At 38.9% G+C, this 18,464-nt stretch overlaps 2 protein-coding genes across 3 annotated transcripts in view; one reads left to right on the forward strand and one right to left on the reverse strand.

Moving 5' to 3' along the window:
• UTP20 (UTP20 small subunit processome component) overlaps nucleotides 1-14,321 on the forward strand; it is a 109,158-nt gene extending 94,837 nt beyond the window's left edge. For both annotated transcript variants that reach the window (XM_042947505.1, XM_042947506.1), the window contains exons 48-62: nucleotides 26-142; nucleotides 1,615-1,785; nucleotides 2,019-2,150; nucleotides 2,613-2,723; nucleotides 4,319-4,398; nucleotides 4,825-4,894; nucleotides 5,022-5,204; nucleotides 6,427-6,558; nucleotides 7,008-7,140; nucleotides 8,720-8,907; nucleotides 9,636-9,707; nucleotides 11,651-11,950; nucleotides 12,161-12,287; nucleotides 13,564-13,709; nucleotides 13,989-14,321. In XM_042947505.1, the coding sequence (XP_042803439.1) occupies nucleotides 26-142; nucleotides 1,615-1,785; nucleotides 2,019-2,150; nucleotides 2,613-2,723; nucleotides 4,319-4,398; nucleotides 4,825-4,894; nucleotides 5,022-5,204; nucleotides 6,427-6,558; nucleotides 7,008-7,140; nucleotides 8,720-8,907; nucleotides 9,636-9,707; nucleotides 11,651-11,950; nucleotides 12,161-12,287; nucleotides 13,564-13,709; nucleotides 13,989-14,144 (2,118 nt within the window). In that variant the 3' untranslated portion in view covers nucleotides 14,145-14,321. The remainder of the gene's footprint in view (nucleotides 1-25; nucleotides 143-1,614; nucleotides 1,786-2,018; nucleotides 2,151-2,612; nucleotides 2,724-4,318; nucleotides 4,399-4,824; nucleotides 4,895-5,021; nucleotides 5,205-6,426; nucleotides 6,559-7,007; nucleotides 7,141-8,719; nucleotides 8,908-9,635; nucleotides 9,708-11,650; nucleotides 11,951-12,160; nucleotides 12,288-13,563; nucleotides 13,710-13,988) is intronic.
• ARL1 (ADP ribosylation factor like GTPase 1) overlaps nucleotides 1-18,464 on the reverse strand; it is a 38,935-nt gene that overhangs the window by 2,444 nt on the left and 18,027 nt on the right. The window lies entirely within an intron of this gene.

An 18,464-nucleotide genomic window follows, 5' to 3' on the forward strand; every position in this document is an offset into this window, starting at 1 on the left:
TGAAATATCTTTTTGAATCTTTTAGCTGCTACATCTGAGTCTAAAGACTTCCAAGATCAAGTCTTCAAGTGAACCTGTTCTGGAAATGTTGGATCCTTTTGTCTCTCTCCTCATAGACTGCCTGGTTTCCATGGATGTGAAGGTGAGCTTCTGTTCCTTCATGAGAACTGTGTTGCACAAAATACCCAGAACTTTTAGGCTTGTACTTCACAAGATGATGGAATTTTTAAGTGGCTTTATGATACTGTGAACTACTTCTGTTCCCTACATTACGTTGCTTTCCAACCATATATTTGGATAGCCTTCAACAGTTTTACAGGCTCTGGTAGATACATTATACTTATTTCATTGGGTCCTTGCAACATCATGAGGCTGAGTAATGGTGTCACCATGTCAGCACTGATCATCTCCATCATCCTTGTCACTACTGCCCTCACTGGTGTGAATCCTCATAACAACCTATGAAGCACATATTATTAATGCTTCTGTTTTATCAGTGAGAAAAGTAGGCTATCAGCTGACTTGGCCTAGATCACAGATCTAGGATAGCAGTCCGTCAGACTCCAGAGCTGACACATCTCCCGTTTCCTGACTGCCTGTCTTATAGTGAAGGTGCCAGGAAGTTAAGTAACATCTCTGTAGTTGAATAGGTAATAAACTGCAGAGCTGGGATTATAAGCCCTGGCCTTTGTGACTCCAGAGACCTTTCCTCTATGGCTTCATCTCTAATCCAGCCCAAGAAGACCTTACAGCAACCAGAGCAGTGTGGGTCTATTAGGCACAGCTGAACTAGGTGAAGTAACTGATCTCAGCAGTCTCTAAGGTTTGAGCTGGAGGTCAAGGATTCTCATGTCATCGCTTGGTCCCAGCACACTTTTTTCATATCTTTTGCACAGCACTTAACTATATTAAATTGTAGTGTATTGTTCTCATGCTTAATTTCTTAGCCAGCTGTCTGCTCTTTAAATAGAGGGACGGTGTTCTCTTTATCTTTGTAATTCTGATTTTTAGAGTGCCTTGTATACAGTTGCTTAGAATGGATTAAAGTACCATTCTAGAAAATAGAAAAGTCATTTATAATGTATCTTTCCAGACACAAAAAAAAGTTGCTGAAATTGGCCAATTCAGGATGCCTGGGTGACTCAGTCGGTTAAGCATCTGACTCTTGATTTCAGCTCAGGTCATGATATTACAGTTCATGAGTTTGAGCCCCACATTGGGCTCTGTGCTGACAGTGCAGAACCTGCTTGGGATCCTCTCTCTCCCTCTCTTTCTGCCTCTCCCCTGCTCTCTCTCTCAAAAATAAAAAATAAAAACATTGAAAATAAATAAATTGGCCAGTTCTTCCAGTCATTGACTCATATAGGTTAAGAATATGGTGCACTCTTTCTTATTTACTTGCATCACCTTTATGTGCCTTAGAGAAGCAGTAAGTTCTACCACAGGGAATAGGAAATCTCCCTCTCTTCTTATGCTTTTGGTATACGGTTCTTCTAGAGTGAGCTGAGCAGAGTATTTCATTTTTCAACTTGATTGCTTATAGAGTCTACACAGCCTCAGGCGCTTGACTGTTGGGTTTGATCACTACATAAATTGGTTGGTTTTGTTTTTCAGGTGATCACAGGTGCTTTACAGTGCCTGATCTGGGTCTTGAGGTTCCCTCTGCCTTCCATAGAAACAAAAGCAGAACAGCTGACAAAACACCTCTTCCTGTTGCTGAAGGACTATGCAAAACTTGGAGCTGCCAGGGGCCAGAACTTCCACCTGGTGGTAAATTGTTTCAAGGTGAGGTGTTTTTAGTTATACTTCGAAAGAGCCAGGACCAGGTTTAACATCAAACTTAGGTTTCCTCATTGTCCTTTGGTCCTGTTCAGAATTTTTTCCAGATTAATTTGCTAAGGCCAGAGGGTTGGTATCCTGTGTGAAAAAGCATTGATGTTGTATTAAGGCCTTACCATTTCACTGATTTTTCATTCGTGGGATGTCCTGGCTATTAACCTGACTAGTTTAATTTACAGTGTGTGACCATAGTTGTGAAGAAAGTGAAGTCTTACCAGATAACTGAAAAGCAGCTTCAAGTTCTACTAGCATATGCTGAAGAAGACATTTATGATACTTCAAGACAGGCCACTGCATTTGGTCTTCTGAAGGTATGGTATCACCAGAATGTTGGATTTTACAGTTTATGTGCCTCAGATTAGATACTTAGAATAATGTGGAACAAAGTATTTTGACTAGCTGTGGATTTCCAAAATTAATTTATAAACATTGTGATGATTTTGATGGATTAATGGTAATCTAACATACCTACTTATTAAAATGTTTGAACATGAATTCAATTAACACTTCCAGAGCGTTCTATAAAAGTAGAGGAAAGTTTAAAAAATGCTTGTATTTACTGTATTGGACTTTGTGGAGCTTTTTTCTTTTTTTAATTATAAAATACATAAAACAAAAGTCACTATTTTAACCATTTTTAAGTGTATGTTTTTTTTCTCTTGAAGGTTACTTTCATTATTTTTGAAAATTGCCTATGACTGCTTTAACAGTGCATCAGCTTACAACCATCTGCAGTAGAACATGAAATGAGATGTCTTCCTTTTTTATTTTAGGCCATTTTATCAAGGAAGTTGTTAGTCCCAGAAATCGATGATGTCATGCGGAAAGTATCCAAGTTGGCAATTTCTGCACAAAGTGAACCTGTCAGAGTCCAATGCAGACAGGTTTGTAGAGAAGAGGCCTTATTCCCATAGCAAGTGTTGGGTCCTGTCTTCTCTGTTCCATATTTAGATAGACAGATGTCAACATTGACTGAATTCTGAAGATAATTTTGTGTCACGTTGTTGCTTTATTCTGAGACTCAAGAACCCATTTACTTACCAAGTATGAGAAGCATGTCTGCTCTGCCTTAAGGGCATTTCAGTTAACAAAGAGCATTTTGAGAATAACGCATCATATGTGGCATGTTTCAAATGGATAAAGATGTATATTTTCCTTCTGTAGCATGATATCCTGCACCAAATATTTCCATCCATTGGTCCAGTCATCAACTACTTATTATGCATATTACTATGTGCCAGGTGCTGCTGGCAAAGCAGTCAACAAAATTTTTATAGTCCCTGTCAGATAGTGAAATTTTAAAGTACACAGGCACAAAGCAAAAGTTCCACAGGTATTTAATTACAGGCATCCTAAGTGCCAGGAGGGAGAAAGCACTGTCATATTTCATTATTTATAAGACATACCTTTATTTATATACTTCAAAGAAAGAAAACACTATGACACAGTGGTAAGATGACATCAATTTTAAGATACATCCCAATTTCAGATCTGTTAAAATGTGAAAAACTGCTTCTTAGAATTGACAAAATATGGAAGAGTAGATGATAAGAACATATGATCAGGTTGAGGACCACCCTGGTGTTAGAATCAGGAAGGGCTCTCCTGAGGATTGGCTTGTCAGCAGAAATGTGAAGGAAGAAAAAGGCTTAGTTTTCCAGGTGAAGGGAGCAGCCAATGCCTAAGGAAGCCTTGAGGTAGGTAAGGGCCTCACTTATTAGAGGAGATAAATGAAGGTTAAGTGAGGTGGGGAAGGGAGCCAGGTCAGGCAAGACCTCGTGTACTTGTTAAAGATTTATTTAGGGCTTTATTCCAGTAGCAGAAAGCTATTGATATATAATAGCTTATGTATAAATACTTATATTATTTTATTAATTCCTTTTATTAATAAATTAGTACAATGGTTTGAAAGAAGATAAACCAGGCATGGAATTCTGGCACTGTCACCTGAGCATGTTACTCACCTCTCTGTGCCAACTTCATTCTCTTCATCTGTAAAATGGGGATAATATCCCCTACTTTCCAAGAAAGTGATGACAGTTAACTGAGGAACACTTATCACAGTGCTTGGCATATAGAATTAATTGACGTATAATTAATAAATGAATTAGTATTATCTGTATTAATATCAATCATCGTTGTCATTCTTATTCAAGGGGAAATACAGGGGTGAACCACAGTCCGTACTCAGTCCACCATACCACACTACCTATGGAGGAGAGGAGCTTCCAACACGTGAGCTTAGATCTGGAGCCCAAAACAACCATGCCAGTGGTAGGCTAGGACTTTTAATCAGGCACTTGGGACAGGACCTGAGTAAGTGAAGTAGGAGAAGAAAGGAAAGCATGCAGTTGACTCAGGAGGATTGATCAGTCTTCTGAAAGGTCTTTGTAACTGAACAGTGTTATCAGCAGGTTAGGAAGCAGAAATCCTGGAGAGATAGGACCCCAATAATCATCTATGTGACTTCTGTTCCTAGGTTTTTCTGAAATATATTCTTGACTATCCCCTGGGTGACAAATTGAGACCAAACTTGGAATTCATGCTTGCTCAACTCAAGTAAGTTTAAGCCATAAACTACATAGGGGCAGAAGAGTAGTTTCCTCTCATTTTATTGTGGCACCTGTCTGGAAAATGACAAAATCTAAACATCTGAGGGTGTTATCATTTGAATCATTGACTTGATTATCAAACAGTGTGCATGGCTTCATGTGACAGTTGTGTAAGTTGCTTTTCGAATTTGGTCTGACCACTGATTTTCGTTAAGAGTCTATTTAAGGAGAATGGTAAAAATCTAACAGAATCATATTTAAAGCTGAATAGTAGCGTGATAGATTTACATAAGTATTAAAATTGGGAACATGGATATTTTTTTCTACTTTTTAAGAAACAGACTGACACCTTAAAACAATGTTTAAAAATTTTAAAAACAATTATTGGTAATTGAAAAGATACTAACAAGTCTATCTAATGTTCTTGCCTTAGTTATGAACATGAGACCGGGAGAGAGTCTGCCTTGGAAATGATCTCCTATCTCTTTGACACATTCCCTCAGGTACCTTGAATCACAGACTGTAGCTATGTTCCCCTTGAGCCCTGGGGGCCCACAGGGAGCCTCCCTTGTTTGGGCATCTATAAGAATTCCAGTCTGAGTGTGCTCTTAACTGCCTGTTTTCTTCTAGGGACTACTCCATGAGAACTGTGGAATGTTCTTTATTCCTCTTTGTCTAATGATGGTGAACGATGATTCTGCCATGTGCAAGAAGATGGCATCCATGACAATCAAATCTTTACTCAGTAAAATCAACCTTGAGAAAAAAGATTGGCTCTTTGATATGGTTACCACCTGGTTTGGAGCAAAAAAGGTTAAGGTTGCTTTTAGTCAAATTTCAATGAAAAGTCTTAGCTTTTGGTATTCACTTTAAATAAGAATACATCTTAAACATTGTTGAATTTTTCCCAAATTTTATTTTTTTAGTAGATTATGTTAATGTACTCTTGCTGGGTGGGGGGGATGGGTTAAGTAGGTGATAGGGATTAAAGAGTATCCTTATGATGAGCACTGAATAATGTATAGAATTGTTGAACCACTATATTGTACACCTGAAACTAACTGTATGTTAACTATATTGGAAATAAAATTTTAAAAAATATATATATATTCTTATAGTAAAACTTCAGGAAATATAAGTTATAGAGAGTAACATAAAAATTACCTGTAGTCCCACTACATGATTGTCAGCCAATGACACTGCTATATGAATGTATCGAATGTATCTAACCAGTCCCCAATGATGAATATCTTTGTTTTCAGTTTTGCGTATTCAGTTAATGAAATGTAATGTTTGTCAGTGATTATATCCACTTGCTGACTTGCCACCATCAACAGTGGCCCATGTTTGTGGAATATAAACGTGTCGTATCTTAATACTGACTGTAATATGTATTAAAGTTAGAATGGGGGGGTATTGTATGCAACTTCCAGTTTTTTAATTAAATTTTTTTATTGAAATATAATTGACACACAGTGTTACTAGCTTCAGGTGTACGACATTGATACTCGACAATTCTGTATATTATTCAGTGCTCATCTTGATTTTTTTTTTTTTTTTTAATTTAAAATGGGAGAATGTGGGTAATGATGAGTTCCAGTTCTTTTTTAATGTTATTCTTGGGTATGAAGATTCTCTATATTTTTCATTTTAAGCCACCAAAGATCCATATTCTATTGATTTCTGGCATTATAAAGAAATATTGAGGGGTGCCTGGGTGGCTCAGTTGGTTGAGTGTCTGACTTCAGCTCAGGTCACAGTCTCGCAGTTCGTGAGGTCAAGCCCTGTGTCTGGCTCTGTGCTGACAGCTCGGAGCCTGAAGCCTGCTTTGCATTCTTTGTCTCCCTCTCTCTCTGCCCCTCCCCTGCTCATGCTCTGTCTCTCTCCCTCTCTGTCAAAAATGAATAAACATTAAGAAAAAAATTAAAAAAAAAAATATTGAGGACAGAGTCATGCCCATTTTATTTTATGAATTTGGAAATGGCATACCAAGTTGTGTTATTAACATTGTCTTTCTGTGGTTTATTTTTGGTAGAGCTTAAATAGGCAACTAGCTGCCCTCATCTGTGGCTTGTTTGTGGAAAGTGAAGGAGTCTCTTTTGAGAGAAGACTTGGAACTATTCTTCCTGTGATTGAAAAGGAAATTGATCCTGAAAACTTTAAAGATGTAAGTAATTTGCCAGAGAATAAAACTTGTGCTAATTTTTGTAGTTTTACTTAAGGTGGTTTAGCTAACAGCTTAAATATTATGTGTGTTCAAAAATGTTTCTTAATGAAAGCAAGAATTCAGTGTAGCTGGATCTTCTTTTTTAAAATGAGATTTAAAGTAAGTTATCTTCCATAGTATGTGAAGATCGAAGTTTCTCCAGCAGGGTGATTTCACCACCCCACTGCCAACCCCTCTGGACACTTAGCAACACCTGGAGACATGTGTGGTTGTCACAACTGGAGTGTGGAGGGTGCTACTAGCATCTAGCGGGCAGAGACCATGAATGCTGCAGATCAGCCTGTAGTGCAGAGGGCAGCACCCACAACAAAAAACTGACCCAAAATAACAGTAGTACTGATAGAAGCCCTGAAGTTGTCTCAGTGGATTTATATCCATCCTGTTTTTAGATCATGGAAGAGACTGAAGAAAAAGCTGCAGATCGCCTTCTGTTTAGTTTTCTTACGCTGATTAGTAAACTCATCAAGGAATGTAATATTATTCAGTTTACCAAGCCCTCTGAGACGCTGAATAAAATCTGGAGTAAGTATTTCCTTTTTATTTACATCTAAAAACAAACACATTAGTTGTGACAGAATTACTAAAAACCAATTTGGGGAATTAGAGTATGAATACTTAGAAAGTCTATAATGTCAGGGGAAAAGTCCATGAGAAAAAGATTTGAAAGACCCTTTCAAATTGATTATAGTGAAAATGTTTCTAGGAAAAATAATATGTTTATGATTTCACAAGTAATACATTTCATTTGTAAAAGAAGGAATATTAATTATGGGAAAGTAAAAGAAAGGAAAGTTTTTCAAAGTCTTCCTTGCTGCTTGGTGTTAATTTGGTATATATTTCCATCCAGTCTGTCTTTTTGTTATATATAGACACAGGTTTTTTTTACAGAGATTCCATAATTCCATATAAACTTATATCTTGTTTGTACCTAAATAAGAATATTATTATACTATAACACACTCATTAGAAAGCTTTTAAAATAGCTGTAAATAGTCCACCATGCAAATATGCCATGATTTAGTAAACCATTTAACCCTTGTGAGACATTTAAGGTTTTGTCTATCACTCTTTAATATATATATTTATTTTTGAGAGAGAGCACACGAGCAGGGGAGGGGCAGAGAGAGAGGGGGACATGGAATCCAAAGCAGGCTCCAGGATCTGAGCTGTCAGCACAGAGCCCAACACGGGGCTCAAAGTCAAGAACCATGAGATCTTGACCTAAGCCAAAGTTGGACACTTAACCAATTGAGCTACCCAGGTGCCCCTGTATATCACTCTTTAAATAACAAATAAGATCCTAGAATTTTTAATTTAACATACTTAATCTTGATTAGCCAATAGGAAACAGACATTGGAATGAATGCTTTAAGTACCCACCTGTTTTAAAAGAATTCATGATCCTATGGAAATTACTAAATTACTATATGGCCTACTCTGGTATGATTCCACAGAGACATGGCCAGATTATTAGAAAATACAATACATATAGAACAAAAGTAAAACCATGTTTATGCAATGTATAACAGCATAGACTAAAACTCAGATATGATATGGTTCATCCAGAATTTTAATCTTGTTCCCTACAACCCACAAGGCTTTTCTACTGTATTTTCCAAGTGTAATATATGGAGAGTGGCCATGTAACATAAGAGTGTAAGGTTTGGGGCCAGATCAAGCTGGGGCCCAGGCCTGGTTTTGCCTATTACAGCATGGTGCCTCATCTGGCCCCTCTGAAACATTTCCTCATCTGTAAAATGCAACTGACAGTTGTAAGGTCACAGAACTGTTGTGAGGTCTAAATGAAACTGTTGTGAGGTCTATATGTAACACACTGAGCCCTGTGCCTGGCACACAGAAAGCCTCAATAAATGATAACTCTCCACCAATTTCAATAACTATTAGGAACAAACATGTGCCTGTATACAAATTTATATTACCTAATTTAGAAATTGTAAATGTTACAGCCAAAAGATGTTGTTCATCTTTGGTTCCTAAATCCAAGCACATAATAGATAGCGAATGCGTAATCTAATCATATTTACCACCAAAGAGTTGGGAAAGCTGTGAGACATCTGAAAATGCATTTTGGTTCCCTTAGGTTATGTTCATTGTCACCTGAGACATCCACACAGCTGGGTGTGGCTCACTGCAGCCCAGATTTTTGGATTGCTCTTTGCCTCTTGCCAACCAGAGGAACTTACTAGAAAATGGAAGTCTAAAACAACTAAAAAGAAGTTCTCAGAACCTGTAGCAGTAAGATTTCTAACAAATGACCTTGAACAAAAGGTAAGATTTCTCTAAAACCTTTTCTTTCCTTTGTGATCTATGTGAGATGTTCCTTCTGGTTCATGTAACTATTTGGGGGTTGGCCCTTGGGAAAAACTCTGACAGCTAACTTGTTGCACGTTTCTGTAGGTGTGCTGGGAACTAGAAAGGGTCAACCTCAAGGCCAAGGTTTTTCAAAGATAATTTTTAGACTATCAGTCTAGTCCACTTCTGTTGTTCATCTTCTATTATTGGTTCAAGTTCTTTATCAACACTGGAAAATAGGATTTATTAAAATGAGAGCAATACTGTCTATCCCGCCTCCTTCATAACCTGTTGATGACTGAGATCATGTTCATGAAAATCTTAGGTAGAGACCACATTACATCCATCTCTGATTTCCTAGGGCCCAACACAATGCCTGACTCATAGTGGAGACTCCATAAATAGTGAATGATTGGAAGATGGAGGGGGAAAAAAAGGAAGAAAATACTGGACTGTTGTAAAGTTTCCTGCTAATAATCTGAGGGATTATTAATATCCCCAAAGCTTGAAAATATCCCCTTTATTTGAGCTAAAATGTTTGGGGCAGGTAGAAAGTAGAGACCTTCCCTCTCCAGACCTATACAAGTCATTCAGAACAAAATCTAGCACTTCAGTTATATTATTATGGTTGGTTACTTGGACTTTTTAAAAACAATCAGAAATACCCTGCATAGTGTCTGCCAATGTCCATTTTCTTTTCACAGATGAAAAGTATCTCCCTAGCCTCTTGCCATCAGTTGCATTCCAAGTTCTTAGATCAATCTCTAGGAGAACAGGTCAGTATTGTCATCCTCCTGGTTTAATAGAAGGGATCTTTTCTACCAAGTCTAGGAATAGGCTTACATTTGGTATTTGTGGGGGGTTTTGTTGGTTTGTTTTCCTATTTTAATGCTTGGGGAATTAAATGAAATATAGGCATACACTGAAATACATGTTCAGTTATAAATCTAATCAACTCTGGAGTCTATGTTGGGGTTATTCTTGGCTTCATTTAAAATGCCCAATACAGATGGTGCAGTGAGAGGCTGACTGTTAATCTTTTCATGTTCAGTTTTAACTACTCAACGTTGTGACCAGCTTTGAAGGGCTTTGGTTGGTTGGTTGGTTGATTTTCATTGTCCCTATAATGAACTACAGTACTGAATTTCTTTCCCTTACCCCTGGAAGTTGAAGAGAAAGCAGTAATAGTTATGTTACAGTGTGGTGTGAGAATTGTCTATCCTTAACTGAAGGCAGATAAATCACTAAAAACTTTGTTTTCATACTATAAAATGTAACTGTAAGTAAATTGTGAATATAGAGAAGCATGTATAAATATGCAGTAAATGTAAATTACTTTTGAGTAAGGTCTATTCCCTTTATTTTTTCCTCCTTTGATAAAGCCATCGGGCTGGTAGATGAGATACACAGATGTGGTATCTTGGTATGAGCAAGACACTTATTCGTGACTCTTGTCATTATGGACACAATGGAGCAGCAATACAGATTAAGTGATGGGACACAAGAAGCTAGGTGAACACTGTATCCAAAGAGTGATCTCAAGTAGGATGCCATAAGCCCTGATATTTCCATCACTTTTTATATGAAAATATAGTATGCTTCATTATATGGCAGGGCCAGAGAAAGAGTGGATAGCTATTCAGTGGATAGCAAAGTGAAGCCAAAGAAATCCTACCAGGGTAGATAGCAGGTGGTGTCTCACAAAATATCAGTCTTAATAGAGGCTGACAGATACAACCATGGAAACTAGGGACAGGAAGGGATTTACTAGTACTAACCCAGGATGAAAGAAATCAATGGAATTTAGTTCACTGTGATCTTACGGTGAGTTAACTGTGAAGTGGCTGCCACAAGGGGAAAAGGCCTCCAAAACTGGGACTGTCTTTAGGGAGACCAAGCTTCCAGAAGGAAATTATAATCTTGGCATGAATTCTCGATGGCCAAGCTAACCTTGGACAGTATGTGGGATTCTGAGTACTACATTTGGAGGAAACTTTTGGCACACAGCACTCCCAACAGAGCAGCCAGGATGGTAAAGGAACTCAAAAGCAACTTGACTTCCTCCATCATGTAATCAATGTGAAATATCTATGTCAGAGATTTCATGGATGTCAGAGTTAGGGACTCACTATATGGGACCATTATTATAAGACTCAAATTGGTCCCTGGGCTATTTATCTGGATCACATGATTTGAGGAAGAGCTCAGTGTTTAAGAACTTAGGCTTGAATTCTAAAGACCATTCAATCTTGGCTGACGACTTGCTTTGCCTTTGGATGAGTCAGTAACTCTGAGCCTTGATTTTCTCTCCTGATAATAGTATCTAATAGTGATATTTTAAAGTTGAATTAGAATGCTGTATATACAATCAGTGCTCAATAAGTGGAAACTGTTATTTCTATGAAGAAATTTAATAGAGGAGGGATGAAAGTTCTCTCAAAAATGTAAATGGATAGTCTAGAATGAAATTATTTACTTATTCTTTGTGAGCTTAAAAGGTAGAACTAGGTCAGGTAGATAAGTTACATGGAAATGGGTTTGGGTATACTATAAGGTAGAACTGAATTATCAAAAAATGGATTAATCATCAGTTTAATAGTGGCAATACCTGTTTTGGGGGAGTTTTTTCCTAATTGTAGAATACCTATTTTTTACTGAGCCATATCTGTTTCAAAATCAAAGTCCAATTCCTCCCTTTCTCTCCCTTCCTTTTTTAAAGGTTGTTAAGAATTTGTTATTTGTAGCCAAAGTCTTATATTTACTGGAATCTGATTCTGAGGATAAGCAAGGTGAGATAAAAGAAGACATGGAAGAACAAGCAGCTTTGGGAGATGGTGTAGCCAGAGAGAAAATAAGAAAACGCAAGTCCTGTGCAGATGAGGAGATGGACTCTGACAAAGAAGAAAACAAGGAGGCAAAGGAAGAGCCCAGCAAGCCAGCCACACTGCTGTGGTTGATCCAGAAGTTGTCCTGGATTGCAAAACTGGAAGCTGCCTACTCACCTAGAAACCCCTTAAAGGTGCAGTGAATGTTCAGAATGCCTGAAAGTAGTCATTTTTTTTTTTAAAAAGTATTTCAGTGTTATTAGTAATCCTCCCACATCTCTAGAAACTCTTCAACCAAAAACTGCAGCAATAATATCTGCCCCCAAAGAGACCTTTTCTGAATTGTTTATATGGCTGCAATAAAAGAAACACTTCAGATAACAATGAATGATCTGTACTTTCAGAGAACATGCATCTTTAAGTTTCTTGGAGCTGTGGCAATGGATCTTGGAGTAGACAAGGTGAAGCCGTATCTCCCAGTGATCATAGCTCCTTTGTTCCGAGAACTGAACAGCACCTATTCAGACCAGGGTAACTGCAACCTGTTTTCTGAATACTTGTACATTAGAGATCCTCACTTCTCTCCTAAATGCTTCCTTCTTTTCTATCTTCCTTCCCTGCCAGAGTTTTAAGAAAACTTGCTAGGTATCAAAACAATAGCAAACAAATAAGGCATCTTTGTTTTATCTACGACTGCCTTCTGTGTGCTTCCTCGTGTCTAAGAGTGATGTTTCTCTCCTAAAAGATGTTTTACTCCTAAGCATAGATTAAATATTCAAAGAAAACTATAAGTTGAGGTGGTTCTAAACCCCATAGTGCTATGGACAATAATGAACAATAAAATGTCATGGTATTCTCTTATTGTGAACTGTAAGGCAAAAGTATGAAATACTTTAAAAATATATTGTTTACTTTTCCTATATGTCATTTTCCTTGCCTGGGCATGCATTTGTACATTTCCCTCAGTGATCCTAAATTCTCTTTTGATGACAGGAAAAGAGGGAATGGGGGTTGGAAAGAGGAGGTAAAGTAGGTATTAAGTTTTAAAATAAAACAAGTGAGTATCAAAGCAGGAACTATACATTTCCTTCCTCTCAGAGAGGAAAAAGCAATGGTCAAGGCCAGGTCCACTTTGGTTCCTATTATTCAGCATTTATTGAGCATCTAATATTTGCCAGGTACTGGGGGTTCAACATTGGAGAAAAGACCTAGTCCTTATCTTCAAGAAATATTCAAAGAAAACTTTGTAATCTAGAACAGCTGCCCTGAAATTGAATACAAAAATATGTGGGTTATGTGTATTTGGGAGACAGAAGGCAGGGAAGGGTGGGAAAGCAAAGATTTTTGTCAGTTTCTCAGGAGTCTTAACCTCCCCCCACAACCAAAAAAAAAAAAAAAGCTGTGGCCAGAACTAAGCATCTGTGACCCATGAATTAGAAGGGGCATAGAGAAATATTTACCTTTCCCATCTGCAGAGTTGAGCAGGTTAATAAAGTAACCCAAAATGTTTCTGTCAGCTTCTCAAATTAGTGTCTTCTGAGCCAGGATTCCACTGGTAAGTGGGCTTCATGGAGTCTGTGATACTCTTAGTGACTCCCAGATGAGTGGTGGTGGCTGGGAAGTGTCCTACCCAACACTTCCTTTTTTCACATCTCAGAAACATAGAGGCTGGTTTTAGATCAGTGTTTAATGTTCAGGTAATAAAAGTGATGATTCCACAGGGGGTTGAATTTTGCATGTTCTTGATTTTATAGATGTTAAATATGTCCTTTCCTATATGACTAATTATTACTCTGTGTGTGATCAGATCCTCTGCTGAAGAATCTATCGCAGGAAATCATAGAATTACTCAAAAAGCTGGTTGGGCTTGAGAGCTTCTCCTTAGCTTTTGCCTCTGTACAGAAACAGGCTAATGAGAAAAGGGCACTCCGGAAAAAGAGGAAGGCTTTAGAGGTATGTTTGCTGTTTGAAAATATAGCGTGTTCCTTAATAGATATTTTTAACCACAGGTGTGTGCATGCGTGTGTGTCACACTTAACACAGAGAGGAAAGAGGAATTGGCTGTGTTTGAGAAGTGGGGACTTTGTAGGTGGGGCTCCAGATTTTCTTTAATGGGAATGTGCTGCATATGTGATATTTAAAGGTGAACAAAATGGCCCATTTCTGCATTTGGTTTTTATTGGTTTAATATTTACTTTTAAAGTAATATAAAATTTCTATTCTTTTTTCAAGTTCGTAACTAATCCTGACATTGCTGCCAAGAAAAAGCTGAAGAAACACAAAAATAAAAGTGAAGCCAAGAAGAGAAAGATAGAGTTCCTGCGTCCAGGCTATAAGGCCAAGAGACAAAAGAGCCACAGCCTGAAAGATTTAGCAATATTGGAGTAATGTGCTCCCTCTGCTGATAAAGTATCTCCATTTACCCCAAAGCCTGAACTTCCTGGTATATCTGCTGGTCTGAAATCACAGCAGATTTTATTATTAAGTTACAATGGCATAGATTGTATATTATACACTTTAATATAATCATGCTCATATTTTTTTAAATTAAAACATTTCATAATATTACTGTATCTTCACTGTCTAAAAAAGCAATAAAAAGCTTACAAATTATTTTTTTTTAAGCACACTTTAAGATAACAAGACAATATAGAAGTTAGGAATAAATCAAATGATTTGCAATACTTTTAGGGAGAAAATTACAAAATTTTATCAAAGGGCACTAAAAGAAGGATATGCACAAATGGAGGAATAACCATGTTCATGGATAGGAAGATTTAATATCATGCTAGTTCTTCCCAAGTTAGACCCCATTGGCTAAAGGCATATCTGTGTAAAATCCCAAGATTTCTTCAGATTATCCTAATAGGATTCTAAAATTTATATAGAAGATAAGCCGAGAATAGCCATGATGTTCTTAAAAAGGGTAATACGGTGTAGCAGTCCAGATGGCGGCGTAGGAGGACGCGGGGCTCACAGCGCGTCCTGCCGATCACTTAGATTCCACCTACACCTGCCTAAAGAACCCAGAAAACCGCCAGAGGATTAGCAGAAGGGAGTCTCCGGAGTCAAGCGCAGACTAGAGGCCCACGGAAGAGGGTAGGAAGGGCGGCGAGGCGGTGCGCGCTCCACGGACTGGCGGGAGGGAGCCGGGGCGGAGGGGCGGCTCGCCGGCCAAGCAGAGCCCCCGAGTCTGGCTGGCAAAAGCGGAGGGGCCGGACAGACTGTGTTCTGACAGCAAGCGCGACTTAGCGTCTGGGAGGTCATAAGTTAACGGCTCTGCTCGGAAAGCGGGAAGGCTGGAGGACAAAGGGAGGGAGAGCTGCTGAGCCCCCGGACGGCAGAGCTCAGCTTGGCGGGGAACAAAGGCGCCAGCGCCATCTCCCCCGCCCATCCCCCAGCCAAAATCCCAAAGGGAACCAGTTCCTGCCAGAGAACTTGCTCGCTCCGCGCAAACACCCAACTCTGTGCTTCTGCGGAGCCAAACCTCCGGCAGCGGATCTGACTCCCTCCCGCTGCCACAGGGCTCCTCCTGAAGTGGATCACCTAAGGAGAAGCGAGCTAAGCCTGCCCCTCCAGCCCCCGTGCACCTTGCCTACCCACCCCAGCTAATACGCCAGATCCCCAGCAACACAAGCCTGGCAGTGTGCAAGTAGCCCAGACGGGACACGCCACCCCACAGTGAATCCCACCCCTAGGAGAGGGGAAGAGAAGGCACACACCAGTCTGACTGTGGCCCCAGCAGTGGGCTGGGGGCAGACATCGGGTCGGACTGCGGCCCCGCCCACTAACTCCAGTTATACACCACAGCACAGGGGAAGTGCCCTGCAGGTCCTCACCACGCCAGGGACTCTCCAAAATGACCAAACGGAAGAATTCCCCTCAGAAGAATCTCCAGGAAATAACAACAGCTAATGAACTGATCAAAAAGGATTTAAATAATATAACAGAAAGTGAATTTAGAATAATAGTCATAAAATTAATCGCTGGGCTTGAAAACAGTATACAGGACAGCAGAGAATCTCTTGCCACAAAGATCGAGGGACTAAGGAACAGTCACGAGGAGTTGAAAAATGCTTTAAACGAATTGCAAAACAAAATGGAATCCACGATGGCTTGGCTTGAAGAGGCAGAGAGAATAGGTGAACTAGAAGATAAAGTTATGGAGAAAGAGGAAGCTGAAAGAAAGAGAGATAAAAAAATCCAGGAGTATGAGGGGAAAATTAGAGAACTAAGTGATACACTAAAAAAAAATAATATACGCATAATTGGTATCCCAGAGGAGGAAGAGAGAGGGAAGGGTGCTGAAGGGGTACTTGAACAAATTATAGCTGAGAACTTCCCTGAACTGGGGAAGGAAAAAGGCATTGAAATCCAAGAGGCACAGAGAACTCCCTTCAGACGTAACTTGAATCGATCTTCTGCACGACATATCATAGTGAAACTGGCAAAATACAAGGATAAAGAGAAAATTCTGAAAGCAGCAAGGGATAAACGTGCCCTCACATATAAAGGGAGACCTATAAGACTCGTGACTGATCTCTCCTTTGAAACTTGGCAGGCCAGAAAGGCTTGGCACGATATCTACAGTGTGCTAAACAGAAAAAATATGCAGCCGAGAATCCTTTATCCAGCAAGTCTGTCATTTAGAATAGAAGGAGAGATAAAGGTCTTCCCAAACAAACAAAAACTGAAGGAATTTGTCACCACGAAACCAGCCCTACAAGAGATCCTAAGGGGGATCCTGTGAGACAAAGTACCAGAGACATCATTACAAGCATAAAACATACAGACATCACAATGACTCTAAACCCATACCTTTCTATAATAACACTGAATGTAAATGGATTAAATGCGCCAACCAAAAGACATAGGGTATCAGAATGGATAAAAAAACAAGACCCATCTATTTGCTGTCTACAAGAGACTCATTTTAGATCTGAGGACACCTTTAGATTGAGAGTGAGGGGATGGAGAACTATTTATCATGCTCCTGGAAGCCAAAAGAAAGCTGGAGTAGCCATACTTATATCAGACAAACTAGACTTTAAATTAAAGGCTGTAACAAGAGATGAAGAAGGGCATTATATAATAATCACAGGGTCTATCCACCAGGAAGAGCTAACTATTATAAATGTCTATGCGCCAAATACCCGAGCCCCCAGATATATAAAACAATTACTCATAAACATAAGCAACCTTATTGATAAGAATGTGGTCATTGCAGGGGACTTTAACACCCCACTTACAGAAATGGATAGATCATCTAGACACACAGTCAATAAAGAAACAAGGGCCCTGAATGATACATTGGATCAGATGGACTTGACAGATATATTTAGAACTCTGCATCCCAAAGCAACAGAATATACTTTCTTCTCGAGTGCACATGGAACATTCTCCAAGATAGATCATATACTGGGTCACAAAACAGCCCTTCATAAGTTTACAAGAATTGAAATTATACCATGCATACTTTCAGACCACAATGCTATGAAGCTTGAAATCAACCACAGGAAAAAGTCTGGAAAACCTCCAAAAGCATGGAGGTTAAAGAACACCCTACTAACGAATGAGTGGGTCAACCAGGCAATTAGAGAAGAAATTAAAATATACATGGAAACAAACGAAAATGAAAATACAACAATCCAAACGCTTTGGGATGCAGCGAAGGCAGTCCTGAGAGGAAAATACATTGCAATCCAGGCCTATCTCCAGAAACAAGAAAAATCCCAAATACAAAATCTAACAGCACACCTAAAGGAAATAGAAGCAGAACAGCAAAGGCAGCCTAAACCCAGCAGAAGAAGAGAAATAATAAAGATCAGAGCAGAAATAAACAATATAGAATCTAAAAAAACTGTAGAGCAGATCAACGAAACCAAGAGTTGGTTTTTTGAAAAAATAAACAAAACTGACAAACCTCTAGCCAGGCTTCTCAAAAAGAAAAGGGAGATGACCCAAATAGATAAAATCATGAATGAAAATGGAATGATTACAACCAATCCCTCAGAGATACAAACAATTATCAGGGAATACTATGAAAAATTATATGCCAGCAAATTGGACAACCTGGAAGAAATGGACAAATTTCTAAACACCCACACGCTTCCAAAACTCAATCAGGAGGAAATAGAAAGCTTGAACACACCCATAACCAGCGAAGAAATTGAATCGGTTATCAAAAATCTCCCAACAAATAAGAGTCCAGGACCAGATGGCTTCCCAGGGGAGTTCTACCAGACATTTAAAGCAGAGATAATACCTATCCTTCTCAAGCTATTCCAAGAAATAGAAAGGGAAGGAAAACTTCCAGACTCATTCTATGAAGCCAGTATTACTTTGATTCCTAAACCAGACAGAGACCCAGTAAAAAAAGAGAACTACAGGCCAATATCCCTGATGAATATGGATGCAAAAATTCTTAATAAGATACTAGCAAATCAAATTCAACAGCATATAAAAAGAATTATTCACCATGATCAAGTGGGATTCATTCCTGGGATGCAGGGCTGGTTCAACATTCGCAAATCGATCAACGTGATACATCACATTAACCAAAAAAAAGAGAAGAACCATATGATCCTGTCAATCGATGCAGAAAAGGCCTTTGACAAAATCCAGCACCCTTTCTTAATAAAAACCCTTGAGAAAGTCGGGATAGAAGGAACATACTTAAAGATCATAAAGGCCATTTATGAAAAGCCC

Source organism: Panthera leo, chromosome B4 (genome assembly GCF_018350215.1).
Source record: "Panthera leo isolate Ple1 chromosome B4, P.leo_Ple1_pat1.1, whole genome shotgun sequence".
In the NCBI taxonomy this organism is placed as follows: domain Eukaryota; kingdom Metazoa; phylum Chordata; class Mammalia; order Carnivora; family Felidae; genus Panthera; species Panthera leo.